Source organism: Leopardus geoffroyi, chromosome B2 (assembly GCF_018350155.1).
Source record: "Leopardus geoffroyi isolate Oge1 chromosome B2, O.geoffroyi_Oge1_pat1.0, whole genome shotgun sequence".
Lineage (NCBI taxonomy): Eukaryota > Metazoa > Chordata > Mammalia > Carnivora > Felidae > Leopardus > Leopardus geoffroyi.
In genome coordinates, this window is record NC_059332.1 from 67,871,046 (window position 1) to 67,892,914 (window position 21,869).

At 38.0% G+C, this 21,869-nt stretch overlaps 1 protein-coding gene across 9 annotated transcripts in view; it reads right to left on the minus strand.

Moving 5' to 3' along the window:
• Positions 1 to 21,869, minus strand: part of COL12A1 (collagen type XII alpha 1 chain) — a 123,808-nt gene that overhangs the window by 95,616 nt on the left and 6,323 nt on the right. For 6 of the 9 annotated variants that reach the window (XM_045498790.1, XM_045498793.1, XM_045498788.1 and 3 more), the window contains 8 exons: positions 17,721 to 17,837; positions 15,307 to 15,450; positions 14,351 to 14,410; positions 11,856 to 12,119; positions 11,515 to 11,679; positions 10,650 to 10,823; positions 2,147 to 2,437; positions 1,101 to 1,703 (listed from right to left, as the gene is read on the minus strand). The exons of the other annotated variants lie outside the window; for them this stretch is intronic. In XM_045498790.1, coding sequence (XP_045354746.1) covers positions 1,101 to 1,703; positions 2,147 to 2,437; positions 10,650 to 10,823; positions 11,515 to 11,679; positions 11,856 to 12,119; positions 14,351 to 14,410; positions 15,307 to 15,450; positions 17,721 to 17,837 — 1,818 coding nt within the window. The remainder of the gene's footprint in view (positions 1 to 1,100; positions 1,704 to 2,146; positions 2,438 to 10,649; positions 10,824 to 11,514; positions 11,680 to 11,855; positions 12,120 to 14,350; positions 14,411 to 15,306; positions 15,451 to 17,720; positions 17,838 to 21,869) is intronic. 9 annotated transcript variants of the gene reach the window in all.

Genomic DNA, 21,869 nt, shown 5'->3' on the forward strand with positions numbered 1-21,869 from the left:
TGATTTCAGCTCAGGTCATGGTGTCACAGTTCATGGGATCAAGCCCCACATCAGGCTCTGTGCTGACAGCTTGGAGCCTGCATGAGATTGTCTCTCCCCTTCTCTCTCTCTGCCCCTCCTGCACTCACGTGTGCACTCTCTCTCTCTCTCTCAAAATAACTTTAAAAATAAAAAATAAAAATAAATAAATAAATAAAATTGAATTTGAATTGAGTTTCTAAACACAAAGCAGTAATGGAATGGTCCTGCCCACAACTGGAATAGTTAAACAGTAACAAACCTAAAATGAACCATCAGTATTTTCCCATTCATCCTCGGCAATCGGATATTAACTTCTGGTGATAGACAGATATTTCAAGATTATAATTAAGGGACTTTTCTTAACAAAAGAGTATTCATTAAACTGAATCATAGGAAGAGCCAACATTTAAGGCACACTGCTGTTCTCAGGGAACAAACAATCGAATTGGAAAGAAGGAGAGTGTGACGTTATTAACAAAACAGAGCAGTACCTATGAACACCAAATGACCGGAAGTGATACTAAGTGTTCAGCACCAGAGCAGTTAAGGAAGCCTTGATGAAAGAGATGGGACTTTTAACCAAATGTTCAAAAACAGACTTTGAACAAATGAAGAAAAGAGGGTAGGGAATTCCTGCTTGAGGAATAATGCCTAAAAGTGTCCCAGGAAAGGGAATGCGTAAGAAGAATTCAAACATCCAGGACTCTGTTCTAGTCGCCTTTGATTCAAAAGACTTGGTTCACCATCTAGCACACAGTAGACACTCAACTAGTGGTTGTTGAATTGAATATGACAAATAAGTGTGATAAAGCTGGTAACCAGCCATGCTTAAGGATCTAGGATCAAAAATATCTCATGACTCATGGTAAACAGCTTTTTCATCAATAAATACATGATCCATACCCAAAATAAAGTCCTATCTCAGAGCTAAATAAACTAAGCTCAAAAGATTTCTATAAGACAGCAAAATTCTTTTTTCTAGCTCATGAAAAGAACAATCCACAATTATATATCCTCAATTTTATAACCAAATGCTTTGTTCATGAACAGATAACTTTGACTCTACAAAGTCTACTAACCTTTTTTCTTTATAGCTGCCAACTCTTGCTCAATTCTAAGGCAAATAGACTGTGTGAGTTCAAAAGATATTCTCTGAAAAGCATCAAAATCTTCCACTGTGAACACGTGGGTCTCAGCAGGAGGAGAGGCAATAGCTTCTAATTCTGAACGAACAGCATCCTTCACACCAACTGCAAAGATTTCCACATCGGAATTCCTTAGTTTTATAGCAGGATCTCTGAAAGCATCTGAAGATTTCCCATCAGTGATAAGAATCATGACCTTTGGTACGTTGCCTCTTGAACCCTTGCTAGGCACAAATATTTTCTCTCTGACATAAGTCATTGCTTTCCCAGTGTTTGTAGATCCTCCTCTGTAGGGGAAGGTGTTTATTGCTTCGATTATATCTTCAACTTTGTTGAATTTTTTCAAAGTGAACTCAGTATGAGGATCCCGGCTGTACTGGACAAGACTTATCTGTACCCTATTTGGTGAAATCTCGAAACTTTTTACAAGAACTTCCAGAAAGGCTCTAACTTTAACAAAGTTTGCAATCCCAATGCTATAAGAACCATCAACCAAAAACACAATATCGGCTTTTATATCCACACCACGTGAGCATTCTGTAAGAAGAAAGAAAGTCCATTAAAGTTCAACAAATACAAATCAGTCATTAAAATATAGATATCTGGTTTTCTCAGTATGCACGCTTATTTAAAAGAAAACTATTGCAGGGTGCCTGGGTGGCTCAGTCGGTTGAGCATCCGACTTCCGCCCAGGTCATGATCTCATGGTTCATGAGTTCAAGCCCCACGTCAGGCTCTGTGCTGACAGCTCAGAGACTGGAGCCTGCTTCAAATTCTGTGCCTCCTTCTCCCTCTGCCCCAACCCACTTGCTTTCTGTCTTTGTCTCTCTCAAAAATAAAAAAACATTAAAAAAATTTTTTTAATTTTTTAAAGAAAACTATTGTAAATATTTTGTTTAAAATTAAACCCGATGCAGGAAGGCATACTGTCAAATGAACCATCATCTATTCCAAACTCAATGATATACCCATGAACTTACCCACTTGAACTTTCATGGGCTGAGTCTTCTCCATTATTGAAACGGGTTCACTGGATGTCAGTCCCTTCATGGCAGAAACACTGATCTGGTATTCTGTGTCTGCTGAAAGGTCACGAACACTGAGTGCGGTGGTCTGAGGCCCCACACTCAGTGCATGCTGTCGGCTTCCGACGGTCATTGGTGTAAGGAGGACTTTATAGCCAGTCACTGGGCTAGGAGATGGACTCCAAGTTAGTTTAATGTATTTTGATGACACTTCCGTGGCAATCAAATTTGAAGGAGGTTCAATAACTAAAAAGTAACAAGTAGAACAGTGATTAAAAACAGTGAAGTGCAACCCATAGGTTTGAACATTTGAGCCTCCCAAGTCAAATTAATCATGAAGGCATCAAGAAGAGTTGCCCAATCCCAAGTCTTCACTTTCACCTGTACACATCCAAACCAAAAAAGACTCAGTGCCTGATTTTTAATCAGGGAACTGAGAAAATTAGGGGGAAAGAAAGTCATTGGAAGAAATCAATAAAAAGATGTCTGATGCCTAATTCTTCTCTGGGACCAAGGTTTCCATTCTAATTTTGGTATTTTACTCATCATCTTTATTCTTAGGTACCAAAGTGGGCACTCAATAAATATTTGCTCAACCAATGACTTGCTCAATTCTTTTTCTGTTTTCATGATATTATAAAGATTAAAATGTAATCTTTAAAAGATACTTTATAATATGCAAAGAAAGATAAAGGATTCAGCAGTTCTTAAATGACAGTTCTTATAATCTTAGACACTTTTATTCCCACTTGTGTCAAGCTAAGAAAAAATGTTCAACTCTATTCATAATGCCACCAGGAGTGACACATTTTACAACATATATATCGACAAAGAAATATCAATCATCTAAAACATTTCTATCCTTATACAGTCATGTATGTAACAGACAACAAAGTATTTGAAGACATTTCACATCAAATTTTCACACTTTTACATTTGTCAGTGTAATCAACTTCCCAGAATGTACAGTTCCAATTTTTATTTTAATCTCAGCCTGCAAGAAATGGATGATAAAACAGGCACCAGTTTACTTGTGGCCTCCTCAAAAAGGCAATCATATCTCCATATGTATACATTATGTATAAAAATGATGTCTAAAAAGTGAGTAGTGGGGGGCGTGGAGACGCAACAGATGTGCCATCTGGATGTTTGGCCAAAATTTTTGAGTGATGCAGAGACAGAATAGGGAAAAGAAGTCACGGGCTAAGCCAGCAAGAGTGAGAGGCCCTGAAGAACAGTGTGACACCTGGAATACAGCCCCGCGCATCATACAAGCAGAGTTCAAACAGTGGCAGGACAGAAATTTGCACCCTCACACGTGCAGTGTGGACAGTGTACGACAGGTAAGAAATAGAGTATATAAGAGGTGCATGGGTGGATCAGACAGTTAAGTGTCAGACTTTGACTCAGGTCAAAGTGTGTGAGTTCTAGCCCCACATGGAGCTCACTGCTGTCAGCCTGTCAGTGCAGAAGCCTCTTCAGATCCTCTGTTCTCCTCTCTCTGCCCCTCCCCGTTTTTTGCTCTCCCAAAAATAAGTAACAGATATTTCAAAAAATAGAGTATTGAAAAGACTACATAAAGAGAGGCTAATCAGGGAAAAGTGGGGTGAGGGGATTGATTTTGTAATAGCACAGATCAAGAGAATCAGACATTAGGCAGTAAAACGAAGAAGACTTGGAGCCCATGAAGTAATGAGAAGGGGTTCTGAAATAGAATTGGGGCCAATGAACATTGCCAAAACACTTGGGGTTTGGAGATTAAAGAGTTTACATGACTGAAGATGTAGCTATTCTAAACTTATCTTTAATCACTTGTCAATTCTCAGGCTAAGAGGACAACAATCATGGAAATTGTGACTTTCTAATGCTCAAAAGGATGTTTATGAAATGTCTTCTGAAATATCTTTTCCTTCTCCCATGTATTTAGAAACAATAACTGATAAAAATGGGAAATTTTTCCAGATGTGGAAGGATCAAACTGACTGATCTTTGATATGTTCTTAAAAGTTTTGAAAACATGCAGAGATTGATGATAGAAAACCCTTTTTTTCACCACTTAACACGAACGTTCAACAGTGTTCTTATTAGTTGATGTTGCCAAATGCTAAGATACATGTCTTCCCAGCCTGCCAATGTTTAAATCAGAGTGTAAGACAATGAAAGCAAGTACCTGAATAGCATAATTATGGGCAGACACTCGACATGCACAAAATGGTCTTAGACAAAAAGAGCAAGTCAAACTTGTTCAAATAAGATTTTTTAAGAACTTGATAATGAGAGGAGGGAAGATGGCGGCGTAGGAGGACGCTGGGCTCACCGCACGTCCTGCTGATCACTTAGATTCCACCTACACCTGCCTAAATAACCCAGAAAACCCCCAGAGGATTAGCAGAACGGAGTCGCCGGAGCCAAGCCCAGACGAGAGGCCCACGGAAGAGGGTAGGAAGGGCGGAGAGGCGGTGCATGCTCCACGGACTGGCGGGAGGGAGCCGGGGCGGAGGGCCGGCTCGCCGGCCAAGCAGAGCTCCCGAGTCTGGCGGGCAAAAGCAGAGGGGCCTGACGGACTGTGTTCCGACAGCAAGCGCGATTTAGCGTCTGGGAGGTCATAAGTTAACAGCTCTGCTCGGAAAGCTAGAAGGCTGGAGGACAAAGGGAGGGAGAGCTGCTGAGCCCCCGGACGACAGAGTTCAGTTTGGTGGGGACAAAGGCACTCGCCAGCGCCATCTCCCCCGTCCATCCCCCAGCCAAAATCCCAAAGAGAACCAGTTCCTGCCAGGGAACTTCCTCGCTCCGCGCAAACACCCAACTCTGTGCTTCTGCGGAGGAGCCAAACCTCCGGCAGCGGATCTGACTCCCTCCCGCTGCCACAGGGCCCCTCCTGAAGTGGATCACCTAAGGAGAAGCGAGCTAAGCCTGCCCCTCCTGCCCCTGTGCACCTTGCCTACCCACCCCAGATAATACGCCAGATCCCCAGCATCACAAGCCTGGCAGTGTGCAAGTAGCCCAGACGGGCCACGCCACCCCACAGTGAATCCCGCCCCGAGGAGAGGGGAAGAGAAGGCACACACCAGTCTGACTGTGGCCCCAGCGGTGGGCTGGGGGCAGACATCAGGTCGGACTGCGGCCCCGCCCACCAACTCCAGTTATACACCACAGCACAGGGGAAGTGCCCTGCAGGCCCTCACCACGCCAGGGACTATCCAAAATGACCAAGCGGAAGAATTCCCCTCAGAAGAATCTCCAGGAAATAACAACAGCTAATAAGCTGATCAAAAAGGATTTAAATAATATAACAGAAAGTGAATTTAGAATAATAGTCATAAAATTAATCGCTGGGCTTGAAAACAGTATAGAGGACAGCAGAGAATCTCTTGCTACAGAGATCAAGGGACTAAGGAACAGTCACGAGGAGCTGAAAAACGCTTTAAATGAAATGCAAACCAAAATGGAAACCACCACGGCTCGGATTGAAGAGGCAGAGGAGAGAATTGGTGAACTAGAAGATAAAGTTATGGAAAAAGAGGAAGCTGAGAAAAAGAGAGATAAAAAAATCCAGGAGTATGAGGGGAAAATTAGAGAACTAAGTGATACGCTAAAAAGAAATAATATACGCATAATTGGTATCCCAGAGGAGGAAGAGAGAGGGAAAGGTGCTGAAGGGGTACTTGAAGAAATAATAGCTGAGAACTTCCCTGAACTGGGGAAGGAAAAAGGCATTTAAAACCAAGAGGCACAGAGAACTCCCTTCAGACATAACTTGAATCGATCTTCTGCACGACATATCATAGTGAAACTGGCAAAATACAAGGATAAAGAGAAAATTCTGAAAGCAGCAAGGGGTAAACGTGCCCTCACATATAAAGGGAGACCTATAAGACTCGTGACGGATCTCTCTTTTGAAACTTGGCAGGCCAGAAAGAATTGGCACGAGATTTTCAGTGTGCTAGACAGAAAAAATATGCAGCCGAGAATCCTTTATCCAGCAAGTCTGTCATTTAGAATAGAAGGAGAGATAAAGGTCTTCCCAAACAAACAAAAACTGAAGGAATTTGTCACCACTAAACCAGCCCTACAAGAGATCTTAAGGGGGACCCTGTGAGACAAAGTACCAGAGACAACACTACAAGCATAAAACATGCAGACATCACAATGACTCTAAACCCATATCTTTCTATAATAACACTGAATGTAAATGGATTAGATGCGCCAACCAAAAGACATAGGGTATCAGAATGGATAAAAAAACAAGACCCATCTATTTGCTGTCTACAAGAGACTCATTTTAGACCTGAGGACACCTTTAGATTGAGAGTGAGGGGATGGAGAACTATTTATCATGCTACTGGAAGCCAAAAGAAAGCTGGAGTAGCCATACTTATATCAGACAAACTAGACTTTAAATTAAAGGCTGTAACAAGAGATGAAGAAGGACATTATATAATAGTTACAGGGTCTATCCATCAGGAAGAGCTAACAATTATAAATGTCTATGCGCCGAATACCAGAGACCCCAAATATATAAAACAACTACTCATAAACATAAGCAACCTTATTGATAAGAATGTGGTAATTGCAGGGGACTTTAACACCCCACTTACAGAAATGGATAGATCATCTAGACACACGGTCAATAAAGAAACAAGGGCCCTGAATGAGACATTGGATCAGATGGACTTGACAGATATATTTAGAACTCTGCATCCCAAAGCAACAGAATATAGTTTCTTCTCGAGTGCACATGGAACATTCTCCAAGATAGATCATATACTGGGTCACAAAACAGCCCTTCATAAGTTTACCAGAATTGAAATTATAGCATGCATACTTTCAGACCACAATGCTATGAAGCTCGAAATCAACCACAGAAAAAAGTCTCGAAAACCTACAAAAGCATGGAGGTTAAAGAACACCCTACTAACGAATGAGTGGGTCAACCAGGCAATTAGAGAAGAAATTAAAAAATATATGGAAACAAACGAAAATGAAAATACAACAATCCAAACGCTTTGGGACGCAGCAAAGGCAGTCCTGAGAGGAAAATACATTGCAATCCAGGCCTATCTCAAGAAACAAGAAAAATCCCAAATACAAAATCTAACAGCACACCTAAAGGAAATAGAAGCAGAACAGCAAAGACACCCCAAACCCAGCAGAAGAAGAGAAATAATAAAGATCAGAGCAGAAATAAACAATATAGAGTCTAAAAAAACTGTAGAGCAGATCAACGAAACCAAGAGTTGGTTTTTTGAAAAAATAAACAAAATTGACAAACCTCTAGCCAGGCTTCTCAAAAAGAAAAGGGAGATGACCCAAATAGATAAAATCATGAATGAAAATGGAATTATTACAACCAATCCCTCAGAGATACAAACGATTATCAGGGAATACTATGAAAAATTATATGCAACAAATTGGACAACCTGGAAGAAATGGACAAATTCCTGAACACCCACACTCTTCCAAAACTCAATCAGGAGGAAATAGAAAGCTTGAACAGACCCATAACCAGCGAAGAAATTGAATCGGTTATCAAAAATCTCCCAACAAATAAGAGTCCAGGCCCAGATGGCTTCCCAGGGGAGTTCTACCAGACGTTTAAAGCAGAGATAATACCTATCCTTCTCAAGTTATTCCAAGAAATAGAAAGGGAAGGAAAACTTCCAGACTCATTCTATGAAGCCAGTATTACTTTGATTCCTAAACCAGACAGAGACCCAGTAAAAAAAGAGAACTACCGGCCAATATCCCTGATGAATATGGATGCAAAAATTCTCAATAAGATACTAGCAAATCGAATTCAACGGCATATAAAAAGAATTATTCACCACGATCAAGTGGGATTCATTCCTGGGATGCAGGGCTGGTTCAACATTCGCAAATCAATCAACATGATACATCACATTAACAAAAAAAAAGAGAAGAACCATATGATCTTGTCAATCGATGCAGAAAAGGCCTTCGACAAAATCCAGCACCCTTTCTTAATAAAAACCCTTGAGAAAGTCGGGATACAAGGAACATACTTAAAGATCATAAAAGCCATTTATGAAAAGCCCACAGCTAACATCATCCTCAACGGGGAAAAACTGAGAGCTTTTTCCCTGAGATCAGGAACACGACAGGGGATGCCCACTCTCACCGCTGTTGTTTAACATAGTGCTGGAAGTTCTAGCATCAGCAATCAGACAACAAAAGGAAATCAAAGGCATCAAAATTGGCAAAGATGAAATCAAGCTTTCGCTTTTTGCAGATGACATGATATTATACATGGAAAATCCAATAGACTCCACCAAAAGTCTGCTAGAATTGATACATGAATTCAGCAAAGTTGCAGGATACAAAATCAATGTACAGAAATCAGTTGCATTCCTATACACTAACAATGAAGCAACAGAAAGACAAATAAAGAAACTGATCCCATTCACAATTGCACCAAGAAGCATAAAATACCTAGGAATAAATCTAACCAAAGATGTAAAGGATCTGTATGCTGAAAACTATAGAAAGCTTATGAAGGTAATTGAAGAAGATTTAAAGAAATGGAAAGACATTCCCTGCTCATGGATTGGAAAAATAAATATTGTCAAAATGTCAATACTACCCAAAGCTATCTACACATTCAATGCAATCCCAATCAAAATTGCACCAGCATTCTTCTCGAAACTAGAACAAGCAATCCTAAAATTCATATGGAACCACAAAAGGCCCCGAATAGACAAAGGAATTTTGAAGAAGAAGACCAAAGCAGGAGGCATCACAATCCCAGACTTTAGCCTCTACTACAAAGCTGTCATCATCAAGACAGCATGGTATTGGCACAAAAACAGACACATAGACCAATGGAATAGAATAGAAACCCCAGAACTAGACCCACAAACGTATGGCCAACTCATCTTTGACAAAGCAGGAAAGAACATCCAATGGAAAAAAGACAGCCTCTTTAACAAATGGTGCTGGGAGAACTGGACAGCAACATGCAGAAGGTTGAAACTAGACCACTTTCTCACACCATTCACAAAAATAAACTCAAAATGGATAAAGGACCTGAATGTGAGACAGGAAACCATCAAAACCTTAGAGGAGAAAGCAGGAAAAGACCTCTCTGACCTCAGCCGTAGCAATCTCTTACTCGACACATCCCCAAAGGCAAGGGAATTAAAAGCAAAAGTGAAGTACTGGGACCTTATGAAGATAAAAAGCTTCTGCACAGCAAAGGAAACAACCAACAAAACTAAAAGGCAACCAACGGAATGGGAAAAGATATTTGCAAATGACATATCGGACAAAGGGCTAGTATCCAAAATCTATAAAGAGCTCACCAAACTCCACACCCGAAAAACAAATAACCCAGTGAAGAAATGGGCAGAAAACATGAATAGACACTTCTCTAAAGAAGACATCCGGATGGCCAACAGGCACATGAAAAGATGTTCAGCGTCACTCCTTATCAGGGAAATACAAATCAAAACCACACTCAGGTATCACCTCACACCAGTCAGAGTGGCCAAAATGAACAAATCAGGAGACTATAGATGCTGGCGAGGATGTGGAGAAACGGGAACCCTCTTGCACTGTTGGTGGGAATGCAAATTGGTGCAGCCGCTCTGGAAAGCAGTGTGGAGGTTCCTCAGAAAATTAAAAATAGACCTACCCTATGACCCAGCAATAGCACTGCTAGGAATTTATCCAAGGGATACAGGAGAACTGATGCATAGGCGCACTTGTACCCCAATGTTCATAGCAGCACTCTCAACAATAGCCAAATTATGGAAAGAGCCTAAATGTCCATCAACTGATGAATGGATAAAGAAATTGTGGTTTATATACACAATGGAATACTACGTGGCAAGGAGAAAAAATGAAATATGGCCTTTTGTAGCAACGTGGATGGAACTGGAGAGTGTGATACTAAGTGAAATAAGCCATACAGAGAAAGACAGATACCATATGGTTTCACTCTTAGGTGGATCCTGAGAAACTTAACAGGAACCCATGGGAGAGGGGGAGGAAAAAAGAAAAAAAAAAAAAAAAAAAGAGGTTAGAGTGGGAGAGAGCCAAAGCATAAGAGACTGTTAAAAACTGAGAACAAACTGAGGGTTGATGGGGGGTGGGAGGGAGGAGAGGGTGGGTGATGTACAGGAGGGCACCTTTTGGGATGAGCACTGGGTGTTGTATGGAAACCAATTTGACAATAAATTTCATATAATAATAAAAAAAAAAAGAACTTGATAATGATATAAATATTTTTATTTAATGCTCCACTGGGGGAGGGGGACCAATACAAATAATATCAAGAAGTTGAGTTACTGAAAAACCATACACATGGAGTATACAACTGGAGAATCACTAGAAGATATGTTTGAGTAAAAATGTCTACCTTTAGAATTCCTATAAAGCTACAAATGCCATCAAATAATGGAAAAGGCTAACACATGGGAACAGTGAACAATTCACTCACCTTCCTCTCCACTAACCAATTCACCAAGCTGTTCATCAACACCTGAGCACACCTGAGAGATGATCTCATTCTGAATATCCACAATTGCATCAAAGTTGGCCACGTTGAAAACATGGTTTAATGAAGGCGTGGAGGCGATTTGTTTGAGTTCTTTTGCATCTGCAGCTTTAATGCCTTAAAAACAAAAGGACAAGGATATATTGAAAAGAAAAATGTGCTGAATTCGGGGAGTTCTTTGCTTTCTCAGTCCTTCACAAGTAAAGACATTTTTAAATCCTTATTTAGTCATAAGCCAGAATTGGTTTGCTTCATAACGAATGTGCAACTGTTCAAATGACAAAGGCATTTTATAATTTCACATAAAGTGGCCAGCCAAAGAGGAAAATGAATGGTTAGTGAAACAGAGTGGGCTCTCATCCCAACCATGCCATCATTTGTCCCTGCCATCTGTAAAGATAATACTTTCTTCTTCCAGAGTCCTGAATGAGCTGGAACCCTCTGAATTCCACAAGTATTACATAATATAGGAAACACATAAAAAAAAAAAAAAGAAACACTTAATGATAATACAAGGAGGATCTTTATTAGAATCAGTGGCCCAGCGTTCTTTGAAAAACAGAGGGCTGGCAAAAATATATATATGTATATATGAATACCACCTCACAATGCATAGGCTGAGGGAGTTCTAGGAGAGAAATACATAAGCAGAATTTTTACTGAAAGATAACCTGGCTTAACACTACACTATAAAATGCAGTGAACACTTGTAATAGCATCCTTCCTTCAGGAATCAACCTTTCCTCTTCCTAAGCAGGCAGTATTGAAGTAGTTCTAAAGTGAAAATAATCAGCCAAATGTGACCTACCCAAAGAGAAAACTTCAACCCCAATACTCCGAAGCTCTCTTGCTGGAATTTCCACTTCATCCTGGGACTTGCCATCCGTAATAATAATTGCCACTTTAGGAAAGCCAACTCTCGCTCCAGCAGATTCCGTGAAAGTATTTTTAATTAAGTAATCAATGGCATCCCCTGAAGTGAAAAAGAAACATATTTGTTCCCTTCTTACTACACAATTTTGCCAAGGTCAAAAACTATGTGGTTAACTTCAAACTTATTTAAGCTATGATAACTGTGTGATGCTTAATTTCTTTCCCAAACAGGTGTTCCACTTATTTTCAAACAATAATGAACTTTGTAAAACATACCTGTCATTGTGTTGCCACCTTTGTATGGAATTTTTTTAATTGCAGCAAGAAGCTCATCCCTTTGGTAGTATTGACTTAAGTTAAATTCAGTCCTGGTATCAGAGCTGTACTGAACAACTCCAACCCTTGTCTTCTCTTCTCCGATGTCAAAAGCGGACACAAGAGCAGCAATAAAGTCTAAAATGTACTTAAAATTATTTCTTCCCACACTCCATGAGCCATCCACGAGGAACACCAGATCAGTCCAGGCACTGACAGAGCATTCTGAAATGCATTGGATATATTTTTAATTGATGTATTATTAACTTGCTTCATAGTCAAAGACTACAAGCTAACATTGAAAAACTATTGTCTCCTTAAATCATTTTGTTGATCAGAATGAATTCACGTTGTTCTTCACCCACAACCGACATGCACAAAAGAATAAACTGTTTTAATTGCGTATACAGAAGCATTTTCAGTGCTTTCATTTAACACGCATTTATGAAACTATATGGCTCTAAATTACTATATAAGACATCGCGCAAGAAAAGATAAATAGATATATGACCTACTCTCCAAGAGCATGTGACGGAAGTATTTATGCTATCAACTTATCTATTTTTATAAATGATATCCTTCCTCTTTTCTCAAAGTAAAAATTACACAAAACATCTGGGAGACATACAAAACGAGTGTAAGCAGTGTCTTCATTCCTTGGTATTTAGCAATAAATACAAAACAACTGCTGTCCAATTCAAACAGATGCAGTTAAGTTGAAGAAAAGAGAAAAACTTTTAAAATTCTTCTGCATTTTATAATGTAATTGTCTGAAGTTTGCAGTGGGTTCGTCTAGAGGGTTAACAGAGTCTAACACAAGTCAAAACAAGCATAAATATGATGCAAGGTAGTCAAAACATCTTATTGTCCTAATTTTCAGTGTATCTAAATTGGAAGCCTAAAACCTACTTTTACAAAACAAAGAGTAGAAAAACACATTTCAATTCAGAAGTAAAAATTCACATTACATCCTTAAATTACTGAAATGCAATGATTGGCTTTTATAACTAAACATCCTCTTTCTTTTCTTTGTGGTCAGAAGGGAAACAAACTGATTCTCATGAAAATCTGTATTTTTAAGGCAACACTAAGTGAATTTTCTGAAGATGTTTTCGTCCTTGCAGTCAGTTGGTGGATAATAAAAGAAATATTTGGCTAGGAAGAGAAGGAAAGGGTCCTGGAAAATTTTGCAAGCTAAATACAAGTTGCATGCCTAAATAATTTTTGCACACCATTTAATGGGCCCATTTAAGTCTACTGAATAGTCAATATTTGGTATAATGCTTTGATTTAGAATAAATATTGATGGCTCGGAGAAAATATTAGCATTATAACTACATACTACAAACTTCACTTCGGATTATTAGGCATCAGAAGGAATGATAAACAATTATTTGTAGGGAAAAATTACAGATAAAGGGGACTTTGTATTCATAATCCTTTTATTGTCATCCTGGGTCATAAATCCAACTTTTATAAGGTGGTAAATTAGGAGTCCAAGAAACTCCTTAAAGGTCCATCCCAGTAAGTCAGACAAAGCAATAGAAGACAAAGGAAGCTAGGAACTGCAAAAGCAAGACTAAATAAAATTCCTTTTGTTTGATTACAAACGCACCAAGGATCACTGTGTACCTTATTTTGTTTGGGGTTGGGCTCCTAATTGTATATTATAAAGAAAATTGTAAACAATGTTTTTCATGCCTTTTTCTTCTCTAACTTGCCTCCTGCATTCTTTGTGGGGGCGGAATAATAATAGAGCTAGTAGTGAAAGAATGTACCAGAATGACCTGGGAAGTTGTTTCAAACTGCTTAAGACTCCATTCCAATTTCTCACCCCACTGATTCCCAGACACCACCTCCCCAACATCATCTCTGGAAAATGTGTAATTATTCTTTAGATATGTCAAGACCCACATGTTACCAAAGATGTTGTCCACAGACACTGGAAATAGCTACACTGCCATCAATTAAAATCATCTAAATGCCCTAGAGATGAACATAACATATACATAGATTGAGAAGTATATTTTCATGGCAACTGAATTTCTTCAAACACAATGAAGGCATCTCTCTTGTGTTCCAGCCTTATATTTCTCCTATATCCCTATTTCAATCAGTTTCTCTTTGAGAAATGAGTTAAGTTCAGTGATGAGCTTTGTTTTTCACCTACTGCCAAAATCCTGCAAAAAAAAACAAAGTGGACACGCACCAGTTCAAAACACTCCCAGTAAAATGAATATTTAGTAACTAGAATGAAAAATTGACTAGAAACCCAGAATGTAAGGTAATATAACTAGTCATATATTACTATTATGTTGTCTGTATTTGTTCTAGATAACACCAATAGAAATTAACACAGGAATAAAATCAAACTATGTATATAGTTTGGAACATCTCCTTTATATTACAGTATGACTTCTATAAATCCAAGCAAAAACATTAAGGGAAATACTTACTTTGTATCTCTGGTTTTCCAGGTTTCTTCTCCCCTGGCTTTGTTGGGCCACCTGTTTGAACTGAATCAAAACCTGATTATTACAAAAAGAAATGAACCCCTACAAATAGTTCTTTTAAAAAATAAATATGTGGGGCGCCTGGGTAGCGCAGTCGGTTGAGCGTCCGACTTCAGCCAGGTCACGATCTCGCGGTCCGTGAGTTTGAGCCCCGCGTCAGGCTCTGGGCTGATGGCTCAGAGCCTGGAGGCTGTTTCCCATTCTGTGTCTCCCTCTCTCTCTGCCCCTCCCCCGTTCATGCTCTGTCTCTCTCTGTCCCAAAAATAAATAAACGTTGAAAAAAAAAATTTAAAAAATAAATATGTTGTTTTCTACCACTGTCTTTCAATGTTTATTTATTTATTTTTGAGAAAAAGAGATAGTGGAGGAGGGGCAGAGAGAGAGAGAGAGAGAGAGAGAGAGAGAGAATCCCAAGCTGACTCCACACTGTCAGCACAGAGCCCAAGAGAGGGTTCAGTCTCATCAACTGAGAGAGATCATGACCTGAGCAGAAATCAAGAGTGGGACACGCAGCCGACTGAGCCACCCACACGCCCCTACACTGCTGTCTCTCAAATGTACGGTCCATGCCCAGCTGCTCAAAGAATACTGCCAAATAAGCAATGCCTTGCAAATAAACTATTTTTAGTGAGATTTTAGATGTACTTCAAAAAGACATTAACATTGTTGCCTGGCAAAGTTTAATGTTTTTAATAGTTTTCATTCATAACACTCCTGCTGCTTCCAGAGACCAGGGTTATAAACCAGGAATGGATTATTAACATCCACTAATGACTACGATCATAGAAAGAACTGCTAATACTGATACAAAGTAACTCTGCATAACAGATTAAATCTGAAAGTGGGAGAAGTCTTCTGCATAATAAAAAAGGATAGAAGTACTTTATACGTGTGCTTACTTGTTAATTGTCCTATAACTGGTACACTCTCTTCTACTTCATCATATGAAGTGATTGTCACCACATACTCTATTTCAGGTATAAGGTCTTTTAATAAAGTTTCAGTGGTACTAGCTGCAAGGGTAAATTCTTTACTAGGCCCATCTGGAAATATAGAAAGGAAAATATGAATGCAATAAAATATCTTTCACATATAACGACACAATATAATATAATTCCCAGATACACTCAAAATCTAAAAAATTAAATATATATGCATTTTTTTTCAGAACACCCACACATCATCTTCTTCTGTCTTCTAAAACCAGAACTTTGAAATGTAATAAATGGGCTGGCATTGACCTTACTTATTATAATCATATTCAATATTTGTTTGAGGACTCAAGGATTCCTCTGGAATAAAGATATACCAGAATATCAAACCAAAACCCCCCATTGTTTTTTAGGGCTAATGGCAGATAACAAAATTATTTCCTAAATGAGACAAAAAATTAATTTTAATTTTAAATTATGTGTTGGAGGAGAATGAAGAAAGACAAGTAGGGGATGAAAATCAACTCAAAGACGACATTATAGGTTAAAATTAAACTGTAGTAGGAAGCAGTCTGTGTGGAAGCAATGCATTCTCCGGACTCAAATGGGTCCATACATTAATGGGTAACCATAGTCTTCTGAATTGACTTAACCAGGTATCAAACATTTCAAAATACAGTGTACTGGATATACTCTCGTATATAGATTATGTTCATTCCTTTTTTTTTAATATTTATTTATTTTTGAGACAAGAAGAGACAGCATGAATGGGGGAGGGTCAGAGAGAGAGGGAGACACAGAATCTGAAACAGGCTCCAGGCTCTGGGCTGTCAGCACAGAGCCTGACGCGGGGCTCGAACTCACGGACCACAAGATCATGACCTGAGCCGAAGTCGGACGCCTAACCGACTGAGCCACCCAGGTGCCCCAATTATGTTCATTCTTTATTCAATCAGGAACGATGGTTCCTAGGCACTAAGTGCCTGGTAGGATTTTTTATTATATTAAATTTTCATCAAAAGATAAATAATCAATAAAGGTAACAGGTATACTAGAACCCTTAGAAACATTCCTGGTTTTTGTGTGGAACGTGCAGAACCGACCAGGGCCCCCACAGGACAAGCCAGCAGGGCTCTGTTGGGTTCGGTGGTCTCAGTGCCAGTTTGGGGAGTATAGGAGTCAGTAATTTCCAACATATGGAAACTGATAGCACTGTTTTTCAACGGACTTTTTGCCTTGGAATGAGTGAATTAGTTAACTGCAAGTATATTTGGGGAGAAAGATTCAAAATGGAAAAAATAAATTCTTGACCCCTTAAGTTCTCACATCATATTTAAAAAAAAAAATTCCAATTCCTTGATAAATTAGCATTTAAAATCACTAGTAGTTTCAGAAAACTTAAATTATAGCAACATCATTCATCTCTACTGTCAGCCAGACAAGACTTCTTCCCACCACCTGGCCAGTGCAAATGGCAATGGTTATTTTTCCGTGCCATGTTAAAACTAAAAGTTAATCAATAGAGATTAGTTCTCCACAGTTGGGCAACATCATGAACACTAAAGATAACTCTCGACAACAACCCAAACAAGATTTTTTGTTTGTTTGTTTGTTTGTTTTATTTTTATTTTTTTTTTTTTAATTTTTTTTTTTTCAACGTTTATTTATTTTTGGGACAGAGAGAGACAGAGCACGAACGGGGGAGGGGCAGAGAGAGAGGGAGACACAGAATCGGAAACAGGCTCCAGGCTCTGAGCCATCAGCCCAGAGCCTGACGCGGGGCTCGAACTCACGGACCGCGAGATCGTGACCTGGCTGAAGTCGGACGCTTAACCGACTGCGCCACCCAGGCGCCCCTTGTTTGTTTTTTAAAGACTCTGAGTCTAGGATCTACGGAATCCACCTAGCCAAAGTAAATTCTTATCTTCCATCATGGTAGCTCAACATTATTCCAGAAGAATGTTTCCTGTGTACTGAAATGTATAAGACACTGGGTAAGGCATAAGAACTCACTTCATCACTTGATAATTTAAATGTTAAAAATACTAATTCAAGAAAAATATCAAGAAATGAGAATTCTACTTTATAAATCAAAGATTAGCAGCAATATTCTGGTCAGGTAAAAAAAAAAGTAACTCTTTTAATAACAACAGCTTAGCACAGCAAACCATATAATAAAGCTCAACACTACAAAAATATAACAGTGGGTACTAAGCTGGAAATTTGGAGACCTGAGTCCACTAAATACCTGGTGACATTAGCTAAATCCTTAAGGTTCTCTAAATTTCAGCTTTCTTATAATGAAATGGAAGGAGGAGAGAAGACTGGATTATATCACCTTTAATGTCTCTATTTTAAAACCCCAACATTTCAAAACTTACCTGTTGTAGAGTCCACTGTTATTCTGTAACCCACAATTGGATCAGCTGGTTTTGCCCATGACATATGAACAGTATTTTCATCTTTTATTTTAAAATTCAAGTCTGAAGGTGGGTCAACTGCAAAAGAGAGAGTTGATATCAATTACATTTTCCAATGTCACAAAATGGTCAACTTAATCAATAAAGAATTGTGTCGAGCAAAGCTTACTAAAATTGTCTTTGCATAAATTTGTTTCCAACAAATATAGAAGATATCTTGTTGGATAAGAATAAAATTAAAAGCTGACAAGATATGACAAAACATCAGAGAGTATACATATTACAGAAGACAGCACAAAACACTTTTGATTCTTGAGTTGCTAGGTCATCCAAGAATGGCCAGCAAAATCAAGCAAAATAGAAACATATCTGGATACAAGTACATACAAGTACAATGAAATCACATATAATAACCACATATGCAAACAATTCACATAACAATTAAAGGAATCTAATACATGCTGAGTGCATTTTGAATAAGCATGCCAAATCACAACCTGCTTGTAACCATAGAAGTTAATTTAGAACAGTGACATAGTACTTTTTTTCCATAATGTGGAAAAGAATCAATGATGTTTTTTGTTCATTCTCTGCATCATTGTCTTGTTATTAATTTTTGTTGATACATCTCAATCTGTGCAGAGATGAAATATGTATTTTAATGAAAGGGAGAGATCATGGGAAATTTAGCACTGTTATGTTGCACAAGGAAATATACATTTAAATGTATATTCATGTTCTCATAGACAAGTAATCAAAAGTAGTAATAGGGATGTTAATAATGTTTAAATGTATAAAAAGTAATATATAGATGTCTATAAAACTAGTATTCTGCCTGTTTACACCACTACGCTGTATGTTTGCAAGGTGTAAACCAACACTGTTATTTTCCTTTGCAGCAGGTATACTCCATACTAGAAGTGGCATTTTAGGTTAAAATGCCAGTATGGTCCTTTACAAAACAATGGTTAATCATGAAAAGACAACATCAATGTATACTTATGGACATTTATTTATAGAACTTAAAGAAAACAGTGAAGAAGGATCAGCAATCTGAAGACATGACTGTGCATAAAAACTTGGAGAAGTCAATGACAGGAATAATTGAAAAGTACAGAAAGAAATAGTTTACATACAGAACTATATAGCTTCATGCATGTGTCAATGAAATGTTGACTTGCTTTTAGTTTCCCACAATAAACGAAAGCCTCCATGTACAATAGTCATTACACAAAGACGTTTCAGAAATATTTTATAATGATATTCTCTCTGCCATGTTCATGCCTCATCATGCAGCATTGTACTGACTCACTGTCAGTGCATGGTCAATGCATTATAAATTACTACTCTTGAGGGAGGTCAACAAAGTAAGATGACTTTCAGCCATACTCTTCTTAAAGTGTTTAAGTCTGAAAGTATTCCTTGTGAGTCAGAATTTTTGCATCTGTTTTGAAGGATTACAATCTCCTTTTAGGTTTTCATAGAGGTCAATTGAAATACAGTAGTAGCTTTGAGACATGAGTCATAGAATTTAACTGGGGTTAGGGATTTATGTAATATTAAAAGCACATTTTAATGGAAATAAAACAAAATAAGCAAACATTTGCTTTAATGAACTGCTGCTTCCAACTGTAGGTGATGGCTTTTTATTTTTATTGGATACTCTAGCAATGGAATAAATGTTATTTTCTTACTATCCATACACAGGCAGTGAGATTAGACTATTAATCTACATGCATGGTTTAATTATTCAACATTCTGCTGTCTGTAATCATACTGCAAGGTTTAGCTGTAGTCATCGCTTAGTATAACAAGCATGCAACAAATGTTAATACAACAAGAGGTATTAAGAATATCATTATAAAATATTGTTCCAGTAGCAATGGCTCAGGACAAATTTAATGCAAAGGCAGACGCAACTGGCCTGAGCATGCTTTTAAAAAATCAGTACATGGAAAAACAGTACCACCAACCTTGCAGGGAAATTGACCTGAAGCAGCAGACATTAGGTTAAGACTGCTGAAGGGCAGCAGCGGCCCACCTTGTTGATTTCCAAATGACCAGGATTCCAGAAAAACTGAAAAATTGACTGTTGGGAAAAGTCTTTAACATTTCAGAGGTTTTTAAGGTGTTCATAGAAACTCAGATGTGGTACTTGGGAATTGAAAGAATGGCTGGCTAGCATGTGTACGACAGAGAGCCCACTCCACTCTTCTTCCTGCCACTTTTATCACACGTGAAACCTTTCAGCCTTGCCAGTCCATTTATACGTTTTTGTTTGTTTGTTTGTTTGTTTGTTTTGCAAAAAAAAAGATAATAAAGCAGATGTGAGTATGGACCCACGTCAACTTGAATCAATGCAAAATGTATTTTCATTAATTTTGAAAATCTTTTATTTTGCACAAAAATAATTCACAACTGTCATTGCATTGTCACAAGCAGTGTCTATGTTCCCTAAAACAATGGAATGTTCCAGATGCTGGAATATTTCAGATATGAGCTACCTACATAGGGATTATGATGACAAAGAGTCATAGTTGCATACAATGAGAATCTGAACCAAGAGAAATAGAACTTAAATTATAAATAAATAATATAGCAATCAGAGATATATTCAAAAAACCTGAACACTGATAATGAAAAGACTAAAATTTTAGGTATCCATGACGCTAGTAGTGTAATTTCCCATTTATGAATAATGTTTTCTGTTATCAATAAGCTGTGCTATGCAAACTGCATCCTGGTGATATTCTGGTTTCATGAATTGGCAGGATTTAGGACTTTTTAGGAATGATAATAATAGCTAGCATTCTCTGAGTGTCTGCTATGCAATAGGTTGAGTACAAGTCACTTTATACGTTGTCTCTTTTTTCTCCTGATAACAATCCAGCATAACGTGCCCTGTTACCCCTGTTTCACAGATGAGTCAGTGAAATTTAGAGAGGTGAACACAACTAAAAAGCAGCAAACCTTTGATCCCATAGTCTGACTCCAGAGCATACAACTCTCTACAATACTGGGTTGAATGTAAAGATTAGGAAATATTTGAGTGAACGACTAACTTTAGAAAGCAATATTTGTACACAGGTGCTTATTAACATATATACCTCTACATTTTTCAATCTATAAAAAGCATTATTTGATGCCTGCTCAATAATAAATTTGTGGTATTCAGATATTTCCAATTCAGATATAGATAGAATTTGACAAATTAATTTTACACACTTTGTTTAAAACTAAAGAATCTAGCTTAATATATAATTTAAAAAACTTTTCATTATGGCAACCAAAAGGAAGACATGTCCAAGAGTTTACAAACTCTACAGAGATTAATGGATGGATGGAAAGATGGACAGGTAGGAGGAGAGAGTCTAGTAAGTTTTGCTAACACATAAAATATGTTAAAGATAAAGCAGAATTCGACAACATACTACTAAAATACCATCTTGACGAACTAGTAGATTTTTAGTCTGGTCTTTGTGATAACAACACTGAAAAGGATACTGCCCTAATGGCAAAAACCTTTAGAAGTATGCCAAGAGTGGTTTTACTCTATGCAATTGGCATTAATTTATATCTTCCATCCAAGGCTAGTATAAGTTTAATGATCTTTGCCATGATATATTCATTTTATTTGTGTTTATAAGATACCAAAAATAAACAGTTGAAAAGTTAATGTTTCAAACAAGTGATGGATTATTCCTTACACATTACAGAATGTGTTCCTTCCTTTAACTGGGTTGACCAGTTTTTAAGCAAGAGAGAACAGTGTAGGCAAACCGGCACTAAACCAGGAGAAAATCTGGGTCTCATCTATACCTTATCCCGAAGTAACCACATTAGTTGACTGAGCTACTCAGCCTATCTTCCTCATTTGGAAAATGAGAGAATTAGAATAGATCATTAGAAAGTTCCTCTGTAGTCCAAAGTGTCTGTTTTATGACACGGGATTATCAGATAAACATAGACATACAACTATATATATATATATATATATATATATATATATATATATATGTATATATATATATATCAATTAGCCTCTTAACCTAGACACAAGACAGTTAAAGCTTATGGCCTCAACTCACTGCTGAATTGATAATATCCAGG